This window comes from Mirounga angustirostris, unplaced genomic scaffold (genome assembly GCF_029215605.1).
Source record: "Mirounga angustirostris isolate CCGP_5_RB_7025 unplaced genomic scaffold, mMirAng1.0.hap1 SCAF_5, whole genome shotgun sequence".
In the NCBI taxonomy this organism is placed as follows: domain Eukaryota; kingdom Metazoa; phylum Chordata; class Mammalia; order Carnivora; family Phocidae; genus Mirounga; species Mirounga angustirostris.
In genome coordinates this window covers 100,942,088-100,959,357 of record NW_026991713.1, presented here as the reverse complement: position 1 = coordinate 100,959,357, position 17,270 = coordinate 100,942,088, and the positions used below count along the sequence as shown (strand labels likewise).

The 17,270-nt window shown below is 35.8% G+C and overlaps 1 protein-coding gene across 8 annotated transcripts in view; it reads right to left on the bottom strand.

The window, feature by feature from the left end:
• WNK1 (WNK lysine deficient protein kinase 1) overlaps positions 1-17,270 on the bottom strand; it is a 143,551-nt gene that overhangs the window by 47,758 nt on the left and 78,523 nt on the right. For all 8 annotated transcript variants that reach the window (XM_045874090.3, XM_045874096.3, XM_064591727.1 and 5 more), the window contains exons 5-6: positions 2,710-2,798; positions 486-705 (exon numbers count right to left, since the gene is read on the bottom strand). In XM_045874090.3, the coding sequence (XP_045730046.1) occupies positions 486-705; positions 2,710-2,798 (309 nt within the window). The remainder of the gene's footprint in view (positions 1-485; positions 706-2,709; positions 2,799-17,270) is intronic.

Here is a 17,270-nt window from a genome sequence, read left to right as displayed (position 1 = left end):
AACACAATTTTCTATCAATGAGATCTGCCATCCACACTGCTTCATAAACTTTTTTGCTCAACAATACGTTTATAAATATACATAAATTTTTAAATGATGGATCAATGCTAATTTACCATTTTTTAAATTTAAATTCAACTTAATTAACATATAGTGTATTATTAGTTTCAGAGGTAGAATTCAGAGATTCATCAGTTGCATATAACACCCACTGCTCATTCCAACAAATGCCCTCCTTAATGCCCATCACCCGGTTACCCCATCCCTCCACCCACCTCCCCTCCAGCACCCCTGTTTGTTTTCCATAATTGAGTCTCTTATGGTTTGTCTCCCTCTGTTTCCATCTTATTTTTCCTTCCCTTTCCCAATGTTCATCAGTTTTGTTTCTTAAATTCCACATAAGAGTGAAATCTTTGTGATATTTGTCCTTCTCTGACTTATTTTGCTTAGCATAATACCCTTTAGTTCCATCCATGTTAATTTACCATTTCTTGAGCAACATCTTCTGGCACATCTCTTTCCAAGTCAAAGGAAAACTCAATAGCTTCATTGTCTTTGTATTTTCCCTTTAATTTCTTAATATCTTCAATACGTAGCCATAATTTAATGGCTATCTTTTCTCCATCATCTTCTTCTGCCAATTCTACCCGTACCCCTGTTTCCTCCTGGAAGAAGGCATGGTTCAAAAGGTCTTTGATAGAATATCTTCCAAAGAGAGGGAAATGAAACAAAAACAAAACAAAATGACATTAGATTGAAAACATAATTTTCAAGTGTGGCTGATAACTGTTATGCTTGGAATAATAAAGACTGTAAAAAAAACCAAGTTTATAACTCATTTCTACATTGCTCCATGTGAACAGTGATTATAGTTTTACTCTCAAGTTATACAACATCATTTATAAATAAGAGCTAAAAGCAATACTTTTTAATCTAAGTGATCTAATCTCATATTAGTTAACAATGTACTAACAATGGCAAGTAATATACAGAATGTCATAGCTTCAAAATACCACATAATTTATGTAGAATTTATAGTTAACAAATACTCCTCTTATTTATGATCCCATCTGATCCTTGACCAACATCCAATGAGATATTATTTCCTGATTATTAGGAAACAAAGGCTCAGAGAGGGTGAAAATCTTGCTCATGGTTATAAGCCTCAAATGGTTGAATCAAAATTTGAAAATAAGTTTTTTGATTTCTAGTTCTTTACCTTCTATTACAACTTTACTTACCACAATAAATTCTCTCAATTCCTTGTTCAACAGTTTGTGTACTAGGCAAGAAGTCTGAATGTGGAATAATCTTCTTTAGATAAATGGTTTCAAAATACCAGTAATCTAGTAAACTGTACCATCCAAAAAGAAACAGAGTAATATGTTCTAAGACTGGAAACAAATACTCCTTTGTTTATAGTAAAAAAAGTTCTTAGATAAGGGACTCTCCTTTCCATAATTCTTAGTCTTTTTTTTTTTTTTTTTAAGATTTTATTTATTTATTTGAGACAGAGAGAATGAGAGACAGCATGAGAGGGAGGAGGGTCAAAGGGAGAAGCAGACTCCCTGCTGAGCAGGGAGCCCAATGCGGGACTCGATCCCGGGACTCCAGGATCATGACCTGAGCCGAAGGCAGTCGCTTAACCAACTGAGCCACCCAGGCGCCCAGGGACTCTCCTTTCCAAACACTGTATATAAAATTAGAAACCCAAACTAAATTTCTACTGAACAGCCTTAAAGATAAATAACAAAGTTATGAAAATAGTAGGAGACCGGAGAAGTGAAGATACAGAATTCTTTAATTTGGTTGATATACCTGATTGCTCACATTCTTCAGGAGGTAGATTATGCTCAACTTACAATTTATATTTATACTGGCTGGTCTACTTTTTCTTTTTTGGAGGGTGAGGGGGGATGGTGTGGGTAGATTATTTTTCAAAAACAGACACTGGATCTTTGCCATGCCTAACGGGTGATGAATCAGCTATATGACAGATCAGATACTTGCCACTCCTCTGAGAAAAGTCCTATTAGTACAAATGACTAAGCCAAATCTCCTCCTAAGCTTTGGGCAAAGTTGTCTCTTTTTACTGAAAGGAATGCTGATGTTTTGCTCTTCAAAATTATGGCACAATGACAGCAAATCAAGATGTGTAGCTGATCTTATTTTAAGGAGCCAAGATTTTATTTCACCTTTTAGAATTCAACGGGTAAAGAATTAGGTACAGATCTGTTGGTCAGAGAGACTGAACCCTACTGAATTTTATAAATCATGTTGATGCTTTGTAAGTAGTTCATGTTTTAGAAGTAGTTCTCACTGAATACAGCACTATGTTTAAGGTGGTTCTGGTTCACTTGAACTCTACCATACCACATTTTTACAACATTTCACTCTATCAAATCTCAATACTATCTTAAATGGACAGAACTCTTTAAGATTTTTTAAAAAAATTTATTTTATTTTTTAAGTAATCTCTACACCCAACATGGGGGCTTGAATTCACCACCCCAAGATCAAGAGCAGCATGCTCTACTGACTGAGCTAGCCAGGCACTCCCAGAACTCTACTTTTAAAGATATTACATGACATAAATAGAGAGAGACACAAGTGAAGTACTGAATACACTTCAGATTGAGTATTGTATTTAGAGCATATCATTACATTTTACGTTTTTAAGCAACACCTAAGTCAAAAGTGGCAACTTACCTTTCATCTTTGTTTTGCCGTATGCATCCTTCAATAATTTCCTTCACTTCAGGAATTGCTACTTTGTCAAAACTGGCTGGCTTCACTCCCTGAGAAACATAAAAATAGCAACAAAAACACATTAATAAAGGCAGGTTCTTTGAACTTTGATTTTGAATTGCCTCTTAAGGTTCTATTAGATTAGCCTCTCACCATCCTGGCTTTTTTCTGATTTGCCTACAGGAGCTGGTCCATTGCAGGGTCAGAGTTGGGTAGTAGCAATTTAGCTCCCACAAGAAAACAAGAAATAGATAGCGTGGTCACTTACTTCCATGGCCTCCATATGTAGGTAAGGAAAAATTGAGGCTGTTGTCATATCTTCTGCTGTGTTTCAGGTAAAGGAAGTTACTGGCTAAAGAGAAGGGCCAAATGTTCTAAAAGGTTAGATCTTTTGTGCAGCCTTGTTCCCTAACACATTAATTAACGCAGTATTTAACAATGAATCCATGAATGGGCATGAATTCACATGCTTAGTTTGGCAGGTATTCTATTATCATAGTACTCTAACAACCTCAACAAGTATAGGAGTTAAGGATTTGGATTGGTTTAGCTTGATAAAAGAAGAACAAATTGTCTTGTACATATGAAACATAAAATGAAAAGTGATATATCAGATCCATATAAAAGACAAGATTTCTAATTAATTTCAGAAGAAATCTCAATACCGCTATTATATGTAATACTATGTAGTATCCTAGCAGTATTTTAGAATCTTCATAAGTGTAAATTTTTTGCAAATAAAAATTTCAGCAATGTGTGGAAAATATATGTAAGATGTAACAAAATACTCCTAAAAGGTGATATGGAGAAAACATCTCATTTTCTCTTCCCACCTTGTCTAAGTAACCACAGGGAGCAGCTGCACTAATATACTGCCCAAGTGGCACTGTAAGTCTCTAAACACATAAAACACAGGGAATGGAAAATGAGGGAGGGGGACTAGAAAAGCTAGAATATAGTATATAAAGTTTAATCATCTATAGTCTCAGTGACAAGACAAATTAAAACAGAATTAATGATAATAATTTGATAAATCACAGGAATGCATGTAACTTCTCATAGATTGAAATGAAATGCATCAAATGGTTACCACTAAAAAGTCTTTAAATACTGGAGTTGTGATGGGATAATTCTCATCAATTACTCAATTGCATTATTAAAAACTCCTGATTTGGAGGAGTCTACCTCTACCTCTGGGGCTAACTTTCTACACCAAAGAAGTGTCAGCAGGGCTGACCCTAAAAGTTAAATCCATGCATTTAAAAAGGTTAGTTTCTAAGTACTGACTAAAAGGTCACAATCTTCCTCAATCTTCTTATTTTTCAAATCCAGCTAAGTTTTCCCAACTGGTCTCTGTCTTCATATAATAATTCTAATGAGAACAAGAAAATAATGCTGCTGAAGCAAAAGGCTGCTTTAATTGAGCAAGCTGGTATGATATTTCAAACTAAGGCTTTAGAAAATAGGAACGGTTTTAAGAAAAAAAATGAATGACGTACTCTAAAAGTTCTCTGGTAGTAGAAACACTGGAGATTTTGTTTTTTGTTTGTTTTTAATGTTCTACAATAAACATGTAAAACTGTAGAAAAGCAAACTTTAAAGATGCTATTTATAAACATAATGTGAAGAACAACCTAAAATACTTTACATTAAGTTTGTAGAACATTCACTATTGACAGAAAATTATCTGAAAGAATGTTCTTTGGTAAAATTAGACACTTAATATATATTTGGCCTTTGCATGTAAAGACAATTCAAATACTACAGGAAAATGGCTAAAGAAAATATAGAATATGATTAGGAGAAATGCTTCTTCTATAAACATATATATTTTAGGGGTATGTAGTTTGGTCTTCAGGCAGTAAAACTACATATTAATAAGACACACATGCACTGATTATATTAGAAGACTCTTCTGTTCCAATTTAGCACAGGCATCTTGGAAAGATGATTTCAGATTCTTTGTCTAGCAAATGGGGATAATATCTGTACAACTTACCATCCTATATTCACAGCAGCTAAAATCAGATGTAGTATCTAGACTGAAAGCTCTCTGAATTAAGTTTGCTGACCCAAGGTCACTTTTGAATTCAGAGGCAATCACCAAAGATAATAAAGCTTAGGGTTAAAAGGAAGCAAAGAATTCTCTTGAAAAATAATCACCAAGATCTACAGTGAACCTACTTTTATCCTTTGTTACCCTTAAAAATAAGTAATACTCTTGTTAATCCTACCCATGCAAACATATTCACATTCACTACTCTACAAATAGGAATTCCTACTTACAAATAGAAATACTAGCTGAACAAATGAGCTATATAATGTCGTAATAGCAAACCAGCAACTGTGAATCGTGTAACACCTTGAATCTACTAGGTTAAGCTGCTTTCTCAACCTATTCAAGATTCAAATATAGAAAATTCCACACCAATGCTATATAACATTGTGATGCCACTGCCAACTTAAAAAACATATTACAGGTGCCAAGGTAGCCAATAAAATTGAGATATAACATACCAGCAGCTGGTATTAAAAGATTAATGCGGCTTACTGTTACCCACTTAGATAATGAAAAGGGTAGAAGAAATTTCAGCTACCAGTCAGCTACCATCAAGAAGCCAGGATTATCAAAATATCTAGCAGAAGTATTCTGAATCATTTGAGAAGCAAGAATATATGGGGATTGTATACTGTAAGTGACCCCCAAAATGTAAAAATGAGCATGAAACCTCACTAACCCTGAAAGTGACCTACAGAAAAGTCATCTGGGACATATAATAAAAAGCTGCTTAAAATAAAAAAGTACAGAGGCGCCTGGGTGGCTCACTCGTTAGGTGGCTGCCTTCGGCTCAGGTCATGATCCCAGGGTCCTGGGATCGAGCCCCGCATCGGGCTCCCTGCTCCGCGGGAAGCCTGCTTCTCCCTCTCCCACTCTCCCTGCTTGTGTTCCCTCTCTTGCTGTGTCTCTCTCTGTCAAATAAATAAAATCTTTAAAAAAATTAAAAATAAAAATAAAATAAACAAGTACAGGTTTTGACACATTCATCATACCTATAGGCTTCGTAAGAAATGAAAGAACTCAATATATTTAAAAATATTTTTGGTAACTGATGATTTTTTAAGTTAAAAAATGATGTAGATTACTCTAAAACATGATTTTAAGCACCAGACAAAACAAAGTAATGATGAGAAAGTATTTTGATAATATAAAATTTTGTCTTCATCTGTTTCCCTTTTAGTTCATATACTTCAACAAAGACAATCAACTTAGAACCTTTAAAATCCTAATGTTACCTCTTTCCCTTATTTCCTGATTTGACCCCACTAAGTACTATTCTAGTGCAGTTCTGGCCAGTAAAGGCAAAGTTTTGCTCACTAGTTCTGAATGAGATTTAAAAACACAAAATCAGAAGAAAAGAGTACTAAGGTAGATAAATTGGGCTAATATTTTACACATAAGAAAAATCTGGTTAGAGACATACCCTCTTACTCCATTCTTCTACAGCCAGCAACTCACTGGCTCTAGAAATATCCTTGCTTACTTTTGTAATTCACAAGATCTCTCTTTAGGCAAATAGTGCTATGTTATGTTTTTTTGACATGGGAGAGTAGCATGTTTCCCTGCATTAAACAAAAGTACTTCTTGAGCATCTAATGTATATCCATTTACTTCAGAGTTTATACAAAATTATGTATTGTCTTAAAACAAAAACAAAGGCCACTTGTGTGTAATTTTAGAGTGGAAAGAAAGAAAGAAAAGAAAAAGGAAGGAAGGGAGGGAGGGAGGGAGGGAGGGAGGGAGGGAGGAAGGAAGGAAGGAAGGAAGGAAGGAAGGAAGGAAGGAAGGAAGGGAAACAATTGTGGCTCCCCCCAAAGTCACACTAAGAGTTGATATGTTTATAAAATGTTGATTTGAACTAAGAAAAATGAAAAAGACATACATGCATTTTACAGACTTAGTTTTTCTTTTAATTCTATATACTTATGGCTTGCCAACTAATCTGCTGGAAAAATAAAAGTGAGTCATAATATAATATTCTCTGGTTCAATATTCTAGCTCTTAAAACTGCCAGCACTTGCTTCTTAAAAGCTCAGGTTTCAAATGTGTTAGGGTAACATTTATCTATACTTTCATAAAAGTAAAATCTTTCCTCACCATTTAGAATTGAGAAAAGCTTCCGTCTTCCTCATACAAAATGTAGTGGAAATTAACCACAAAAATGCAGGTATTTTAAAAAACATTCTAAACAATTTAATATTGCTACATATATTACCAAATGGCTACAATACACCTTTTGTATATATCAGAAATTCTTACCCACCTCCTTTACACAATCCTTTTGAGGGCAGCAGCAGCAATGAGAATTTATGATGACAAACACTGAGCAAAAGTCTTTCTTTGTAAAATCCATCATAAAAGACTAAATAGACTTGTTACAGTTAGAGGAAAAGGGAGTAAATTGATAAGATGGAAATTAACAGTAAATTAGCCTACAGCATAAGCAAGGCAGACATCAAAGTCAGACTGAAGCATAGCTTCTTGTTTAACACTAGCCATGCTTCTCTAACTCTCAGACATGAGTTTAACTCTGCTCAGCCAATAATCTACTTATTCTAGATTGGCCCTTTAAACAAGCCTACATGCTGAACAGCAGGGAAACTGTTCCGCTACTGCTCCTCCTGCTTTTCCTCCAAAAGCAACAGATCCCGGAACAAGCAAAATGAGATTTTTACTTGGTCAAAGCTCCACCCATTATGTCCACAGGTTCTGCCTCCTTGACATCAAAACCCACACTAGAAATCTATTTATCTAAACAGTCCCTCACCCCTATCATGTTGTAACTGTGCTTTTAAAAGAAAATGGCTCAACAACCAAAATGTAAACTCTGAATATGCAGCCAAAAGAACACTGTCCAAGGAAATCACAATACCAGATTTGGGTTCTCAGGTGTACTTCTCATATATCAAGTGTGTGTGTGCAACCTGGGCCACATCCCTTAAACTCGCCTGAAAACTGTGCGTAACAGTTTACCTAAATTACCTAATTTAAATATTTACCTACTTTAAAAAGAGGTGATATTAAAGCCTTACTACTCTCTCATGGTACATTAAAAAAAATAAACAGCTGTGAATTAGTACACAGAATTGGTAAGAATTTACTCTTCCCCCTTCCCTTCTATTAAAAGCCTCAATATGCATTTATTTTTTAAAAAAGATTTTATTTATTTATTTGACAGAGAGAGACACAGCGAGAGAGGGAACACAAGCAGGGGAAGTGGGAGAGGGAGAAGCAGGCTTCCCGCAGAGCTTGATCCCAGGACCCTGAGATCATGACCTGAGCCGAAGGCAGACGCTTAACCGACTGAGCCACCCAGGCGCCCCCTAACAAGCTATCTTAAAGTAGTTGCCACTGATCTCTGGTTCAACACAATTCATCACTACTAAGTAGGTAGTCTAGAATGTCAGGTCTTGGTCAGAAATACAATAATGTGGTCCAGCCTCACCTTTAACTTAAATGTTTGAGTAAGCCTGCTTAGGACTATGCTTAGCTAAATGAAAATGAAAGAGCTAGAAAACAGGTGATTTGTTGCTTGGCTTTTAAAACTGCTGGGCAACACACAAAACCACAGTGAGATCGGTTTTTTTGGACAAATGTATAATGTAGGCACAAATATCTAGATCTATAAAGACCAGTCTTTTCTATATATCAAAATAAGAATTTTCAACATATACAATAAAAATACCATTCACATATGGACAACAGTTTACACATCTAAGCTCTAATTCCTCTTAAAGTCAGTGCTTTTCTCTACATTTCCTCATTTCTTTCAGTGGTATCATCTCTATTTCCATGATTTAGAATAGAAAACAGTCATTTTTAGATGATGCTTCTCCCAAAATATTTAAGTACTATTATTCTCTATGAGCTCTTTAAACAAACATTAAGAAAAGCAACTGGTAAACACTTCTGCTACTAGCACTCCTAACTGTCCCTCCAACAGTCAAATATCTCTGGCCAGGCAAAATTAGATTTTTACTAATTTCTTTGTTACTTCTCAAAATCATTGCTTCTTTTGCATAAAAACTGTAACCACCAAAGTCCAGATTATCAATACCTCACCTCTTTAAACTTAACCAATTTAAGATGGGTTTCACTGTTTCCATTCTCTCCATCTCCAATGTGTATTTTACATTATGGCCAGCTCAATCATCCAGCCTCACTTAATCATCTAACATTTAGCCATTTCCAGTCACCTGACATCATTTAACTCACATCACACTACTCAAAACTGGTTAAAAGTTCTCCATATCTAAAGACGGCCATGAGATCACAGATTTAGAAAGAATCTGAGTGAGAGTCCCTCCTTGTTCAAATGAGACAATTTTGGCCCAGAGAGATTAATGCCATGTCAAAGCGAGAATTAATTAATTCAACTGGCATCTATGGAGTATCTCGTCTAGCCTACTCATTATTAGATACCCGCCAGAAACACTGTATTATCTTCAGCACCCAGAATAAAATAGTAAGGGCCTTGCAATGGTAAAGCAAAATCTAGAAACCAGATCCCACAATGCCTAGTTCAATGTTACTTCTAGTCCATGTTACAGTCCTTTTTAATTTCCTTAATCTAGTGTGAAAAACCCTCACAATCCAACTTCCACCTTCTTCTCTACTCTTATCTCCCCAAAGTAAGTCCAAATTGGTTACTTGTTCACCAAATACTTAGTGCACATTTTCACTGACAAGAGTACTCTTTCTACTCCCCCCTTTTTTAGCCACCTGAGTTCTACACTTCTTTCAAAGTATACCACAACTCATATATAATGAGAAGGCAGCAGCTACAAAGCATCTATATATGAATCTTTTGGCATGTTAGTTATTTATAAGATACCAGGACACTCATCATTGTTATAATGTATTTAAATACAGAAACTATCTCTCTACATCCCACTGGTTTTTAAGTCTATAGTCTAATGCCTTATGAATTATATATCAACATTCAGTGAGTCTAAAAAACCCCAGCTTTTTGAGAAATTCTGAAATAAGGATTTTACAATTGTTCTTTAGTATCTAAAACATTAAGAATGATACCCAGAACTGTTTGTTTTAATATTAACAGTCTGATTAAGAACCTTTAATATTAATCAAATCACAGTATAATGGAATGCCTCTGAAAATCATGCAAAATGCTCCCAAGATAGAGCCCATGATACACAAAGTTTTCTTTTACATGTAGAATCCAAATTTATTGGATTATAACAGGAATAAAATTTATAAAGGAACCACTTTCAGCTAATTCCAGTGGATTCAGATCTCTGGGATAGCATAAAAAATTCTAGCTGCTAAAGAAAAAAATACAAAGCGTTCCTCAAATTTTCAAACACTATCTAATCAGGAATCAGCCTCACTTGTTTCTGTAAAAAAAAAAAAAAGTGGGGTAAACTCTAATCTGTTATATAAAAAACTAAAAGGAATTTCACCCTAACTGCTTTAATTCTGTTTTTCCCAGACAGAATGTTCAAACCTTGCAATCCAATGGCTAACAGAATCAGTGACAAAGTCAAATTACACAAACAAAGTAATTAAAAATCCCCATTATTTCTAACTTGGTTGTTATGAGGCTGGATTCAGCCAGATTCTTATTGGTATGAACCATTAGTTTACAGGAATTTGAACATACTTTATGATCCCATTGGAAACAAACCTCTTCAAACTCTCTACCAAATCTAGCTAGTTCTGTCAAGGGAAATTAGTTTACCTCATGATTCCCCAAGGCTCATTACTCTCTGGATACATGAAAGCTTGTGTGTGGCTCCAACCTCAAGTGCACTATCCTTCATATAAAAAAATTGATGCCATTGCTTATTGTAGTTTCTATTCTTTTAATAGCAGACAAAAATTGTGCTAACGACATTACTACTCTTATTTGGATTTTCTCATTACCAATGGCAGATTTTCAAGATAACTGAACCTTTTCTCCTTTAAACATGGATCATGAACCCTCTATACTGGGCTCAAACCTGTAATACCAGTCTTATGCTGTCCGTGTACCTTAATATTTTTTATGCTATTTTTTCCCCTTGAGGTCTAAAAAAAAGTTAAAAAAGCAAAAACAGCGGCACCTGGGTGGCTCAGTCAGTTAAGCATCTGACTTCGGCTCAGGTCATGATCCCAGGGTCCTGGGATCGAGCCCTGCATCGGACTCCCTGCTCAGGGGGGAGTCTGTCCTTCTCCCCCAGCTCATGCTCTCTCTGTCTCTCTCCCTTAAATAAATAAAAGCTTAAAAAAAAGAAAACCAGCAAAAACAGGCAAAGAAAAAATTTTAAGGTTTGTATTAATGTCACGTTAAGATGCTTGATTTCTGACACCACCATCATCACCACTATTATTATTATTATTATTACTACTACTATTTCTCTTTCATGTCCTTGGGACAAAACGCTTAACCTCTGATTCTATTTTCTTATCTGTGAAATAAAGATATTATCTACTTACCAGGATAAAATTAAGATAGTATATGTAAAGCACTTTCCAAGGTTATTGGCAAGAAGCAAGATTATAAATGTTGGCGCATTCACTGTCCTCTAAAACTTGACTTTAAGTTCATTAAACACATTTTAATAACTGCAAATTACTGAATGTCACTGGATAAAGAATGGAAGAAGAGACAACTTATTACACTACTAAGCATATCATAATGATGTTAATGATAACAACAGCAATACCTACTAAGTACTGACTGATAACTATATACCAGGCATATATGTTCTACATGCATTTCTCATTTAATCCTCAAAAACCTCTTAGGTTCAGAGAAGTTAAATAACTTGACCAAGGTACCACAGCTAGGAAATGACATTGCTGGGATTTAAACTTAAGCAGACCCAACTCCAGAGCCCAGTTTCTCCACAGCAACGGAAAACTGGCTTTTACTCTCTGCAGTTCTGTATTCATTTCACAAAAACTGAGTGCCTGTGACTTGTCAACCTCTAAACACTAGGAATAGACCAAAGAACAAGTCAAATAAAACCCCCAACCCATAGAATTTGTATTCTAATTGGGGCTTTAGATGAATGCTGTAAGGCTGCGATAAAAGCCATGAGGAAGGGCGCCTGGGTGGCTCAGATGGTTAAGCGTCTGCCTTCGGCTCAGGTCATGATCCCAGGGTCCTGGGATCGAGTCCCGCATCGGGCTCTCTGCTCCTTGGGAGCCTGCTTCTCCCTCTGCCTCTCTCTCTCTCTCTCTGTCTCTCATGAATAAATAAATAAAATCTTAAAAAAAAGCCATGAGGAAAAGAATAGAAGGAATAGCAGTAAAGTGTGTGCACACTGAAAAATATTTGAGAGAGGGTGGGCAGGGAAAGCTCTCTGAGCAAGTAACATTTCAAGTACAGGCCTGAATAAACTGCATGTACAATGACATATAACAATTTATTATCAGTGCACTGTAGAACGTAATTGTTAAACCACAGTCTACATTTACCCCCTCTACATCAGCACTTACACAGACAGGTTTAAATAACCTTAGGTCACAGACTGATACTGTAATTGACAGTTATGGATTCGGTATAGTATTTTGGTATGAGCACAGGATCTGGAATCAGATAATAACAGAAATAACATGAATGCTCTGTTATCTTCTAGATATATAATCTTGGGTTAGCCTTCTTGGGCTTGAGACCTTTATTTACAAAATGCTGGTAAGAGTAGCAATTACTCACTTCCCACTCCAGGCTGTTGGGAGAATTAAATTATGTTAATATATGCAAAGTGTTTAATGCAATGTCTGGCACAAAGAATGTATATTTATTAATATTTACATTGTTATTACTCACTATTTGTATGACAGTGCACCACTGCAGGGTCAGACACGTAGTAGTGAACTGACCTACAGAGGAAAAAAGAAACCTGTCTTTGAAGGGCTCAGTTCTAATGGGGGGACAATAGTTAATATCAATATATTAATTATTATATTAATAAAACAGAGGTAGCATATGATGGGAACATAGAAGAGGGAATGATACTGTCATGACTTTCTTCCAAGAATCCTAAAATATTTCCAGTAAAAAGTGCCAGGGGGCTGAAGTTTCTGATAATTATTTCATATAAAATTTGTCTCACCACCTCTGTGACAGGGGGCCAATAAAGTTCTCAACTTAAACATACTTTTTCAGGAATACTGTCATTTGACCCTCTGAAGGAGATCAAATCCCCTACTTCTTTATGTCTATAAAATCCATCTACTTTAGTGCAATTACTACTTCAATGTTTACTGATTACTAATAGGGTATACATGGTAGATCTGGGATGAAAACCAGAAATATGGAGTGGTAAGGGCACGGGCTGGTGCTGGTGGTGGTGACGGAATGGCAGGGCGAGGAGAATTTGCATTAGGGAGCCCTATGATCTCTCAACAGATAACCAAGCATGCTTCCTTAATAAATGTGCAATAGTTAGGCACTGATGCTAACATTTACTTTAATAAAATTAGTTAGATTAATATCCAAGGCAGACTCAAGGTGTATTTCATCACAACAGTCATCACTAACTGCTTATATAATTATATATCATTATATAATCTAGGGATTTACTTTAATCCCCCACGTTTATCTTAGCACCCAAAACATGAGAAAAACTTTAGAAAACTAAAAAAGGACACAGCTATTTTTATTCTTCATTGGAAGCCAGAAGATGGGGATGGAGGTTGGTGAAATCAAGACATTTCCCAGGTAAGAAATTTAATGATTGACAGAACAGAATAAGGGACTATAGATAATACAGAACTAAATTTTCACAGCTAGAGGAAAAATAAAGCACAAGTGAATGCCTGCAGTATGCTTAGAAACTAAGGATTCTTTTTTTTTTTTGAGAGTGAGAGAGAGAGCGCACGTGTGCGTGCTAGAGTGGGAGATGGGAAGACGGAAAGAGAGAGACAGAATCTTAAGTGGGCTCCATCCTAGGGCTCAATCCCATGACCCTGAAATCATGACCTGAGCCAAAATCAAGAGTCACATGCTTAACCAACTGAGCCACGCAGGAGCCCCTAGAAACTAAGGATTCTAACATAGTTCCAACTGACTTAAAGAACTCCTCAAGCTTTTTACTCCATCTTTTCTACAGCTTGACTTATTATTTTGCTTTTTAAAAAAAGCAATTCCTAAGTAAGTCAGAAAAAATGCAATTAAATAGGGTAAAATTTCTAAATCAGTCTGGTTACTTAGACTGCTAGTAAAAAAGTTTCATGAATGATGGAATAGTACTTTTCAATTAATGTCTTGGTATTATATTATTTAGTCTATGGTACACAGAACTAGAAAGGACCTCAGGTGATCACTATTCTCACTCACACTTCTCAAACTTTTTTTTTTTTAAAGATTTATTTATTTATTTGAGAGAGTAAGAATGAGAGAGAGAGAGCCCATGAGAGGGGGGAGGGTCAGAGGGAGAAGCAGGCTCCTCGCAGAGCAGGGAGCCCGATGAGGGACTCGATCCCAGGACTCCGGGATCATGACCTGAGTCGAAGGCAGTCACTGAACCAACTGAGCCACCCAGGCGCCCCACACTTCTCAAACTTTAATGTACACATGAATCATCTTTGGATATTGTAAAATGCAGGTTTTGATTGATCTGTCTGGGATGGGGTCGAAATTTTACATTTTCAACAAGTGCCCTAGCATACCAATTCTGCTGATCTGGGAACTACACTTTGCATAGCAAAGATCTAATTAGAGACTCTCAACATGTAGTATTCAAAACTCTATCAGGGGACCTACAAGGTACTTCTTTTCCAATGACATATCTGCGTGAGGCCAGATTTTCTTTATACATTTCAACCAAATAAAAAATATTGCAACTGATTTCATACAGAAGCAGATATGAGAACTCAATGGTCTTCTTTCTGACCAGACATTAAAGAGAGCTGCGAAAATATAAAAATGCTGCTCTTTTCACTAAATCTTTAAAATTAGTTTTGGAAAAAATAGTATTTTGCAAAAATGTTATTGAGGTCAACATATATTGGGCTTATTATATTATTAATTGATACATTATAAAATCTAGTGATAATTTCTAATATGGTAAAATAGGTATAACACAAATAAACAAAAACTCTTTGAGGTCCTCAATAATTTTTATGAGTATAAAAGGGTCCTGATAAAAAGACTTTGACAGCCACTGAACTAAATCATTCAAGTCTGGCAGCTGCTATGTTAATCTCAAAGATCTTAATGGATGAATCTTAAACCTCTACCAGGCCTTTCCAATGTTGTATAATCTAACCAAGTTCTTTATCGTCAATTATGATTTTTCTTCCTTTTTATTTAGTCTCCTCTAGGTCAAGAAAACAATTGCTGAGCATATGCATATTAAGTCCCTTCTTCCAATTATGCATATTAAGTCCCTTCACTCAAGAAATCTAAAGGAATGGTTATCCTTGCTTCTCGAAAGTTTGCATTACGCCACTTTGCTTTTATGAAAGATCTACATTAGTACCTGTTTTCACTAACCAAAAGAAAACCAAAGAGGGCTTTTGCTTTTATGAAAAAGGGCAAAAAGTGAAAACAGGATTCAGGGCTTGTTTTACAATGAGCCAGTACAGACACAGTACATACCCTGAGCAGCAAGAATGGCAATGCCAAACTCCTTCCCCTGGGAGCTACATCCAGCATCCAAATTACATAGCTTTGAATTGTGCCTATGAACACCTGTGCTTTATCTTGACTTATTTTAAGTAACTATTAGCAAGATATGTCCTAAGGTATTAGAAAAGTCTGAGAGTGGTTATTTTTGGGGTTTGCGAGTACTCAAAATATTTTGATATAAATATAAGTTAATTATTCCTTCACTTTATGCCTTTTTCAACTTATAAAAGATTTCACAGGAATGCTCTGCTTGTGGATAGCGAAGGAAACCTATAGCTCTAAAAACTGAAAATGATGGGTCTCAATGAGAAGGACTCATGAATCAGGAATTGTCCTGAAACATTTGAGGTATTTTTTTTTTTAAAGATTTTATTCATTTATTTGAGAGAGAGAGTGTGTAAGAGAGCACAAATGGTAGAGAGGGAGAAGCAGGCTGCCCATGGAGTAGGGAGCCCGATGCGGGGCTTGATCCTAGGACCCTGGGATCATGACCTTAGCCAAAGGCAGTTGCCCAACTTACTGAGCCACCCAGGGACTTCGAAACATTTGAGGTATTAACAAGTGAAATTATGATCTTATACGAAATCTCAGAGAAGGAAGTGTGAGTGATCATAAGGTAAAAATTATGGTGAAACACTTCAACAAAATACAGACCTAGCCTCATAATGGAAAGAGTTACTTATAAAATAGTTGTTTAGAAATTACAACAATGAGGGGCGCTTGGATGGCACAGTCGGTTAGCGTCCAACTCTTGGGTTTCAGCTCAGGTCATGATCTGATGGTCCTGGAATGAGCCCTGCATTGGGCTCCACACTCAGCACGGAGTCTGCCTGAGATTGTCTCTCCCTCTCCCTCTGCCTCTGCCCCTCCTACTTGTGCTCTCTCTCTAAAATAAATAATCTTAAAAAGAAATTACAAGTATGAGATTTGAGAATCGATGGAAAAGTATGTGTATAGGTGACTTTCTTGAATATACTTCATATCCTGGAAGTTTGACTTTTTCTAACTATTAAAGTCATTGTTTCCAGCTCTATTTGTACCAAATAGTTTTACTCATCCTATAAAATGTATTGCTTTTATATGTGTATCAGTTTCTACTTGCTACGATTCAATATCATTTTAGGATAATTTTGTTAATACTTCAAAGGTGGCCTTAAGTTTCATTCCTCTTTTGCAAGGTAAATTCAAACTTCCAAACTTACATAGTGTCTAACTGACTATATTTGGGATTCCTTTAATCAAAAATCTTTTATTCTTCAAAATATTACTAAGTGCCTACAATGTTCCATATGCTATGCTATCAATATAATATTGTATAAACAAAGACTTGGTAAATCAGGCTCTGGGACAGTATCTTTTAAGACATTATATACTTCATCCTTTCTGTTCCCAGTCCCTCTCCAGAAGGGAGGGTGGCTATCAGTTCAAACAGTTTAACAATGAGAAAAGGAGGAAGAAATAAAATTTGTTGAACGTAACAAATGTGGTATAGCCATACAATGGAATATTATTCAGCCATAAAAAAGAATGAAATGCTGATACATGCTACAACATGGATAAACCTTGGAAACATTATGCTAAGTCAAAGCGTAATACAAAAGGCATAACAGAAAAACAAAGTATAACACAAAAGGTCATATATCATATGATTCCATTTGTAAGAAATGTCCACAACAGGCAAATCAAATCCAGAGACATAAAGTAGATTAGTGGCTGACAGAGGCTCAGTGGAAGGGGGAATGGAGAGTGACTGCCAATGGGTATCAGATTTCTTTTTGGGGCTGATGGAAAGGTTCAATATGAATATATTAAAACACTGAATTGTACACCTTAAAGTATTTAAATGATAAATTTTATGGTATGTGAATTTTATCTTTAAAA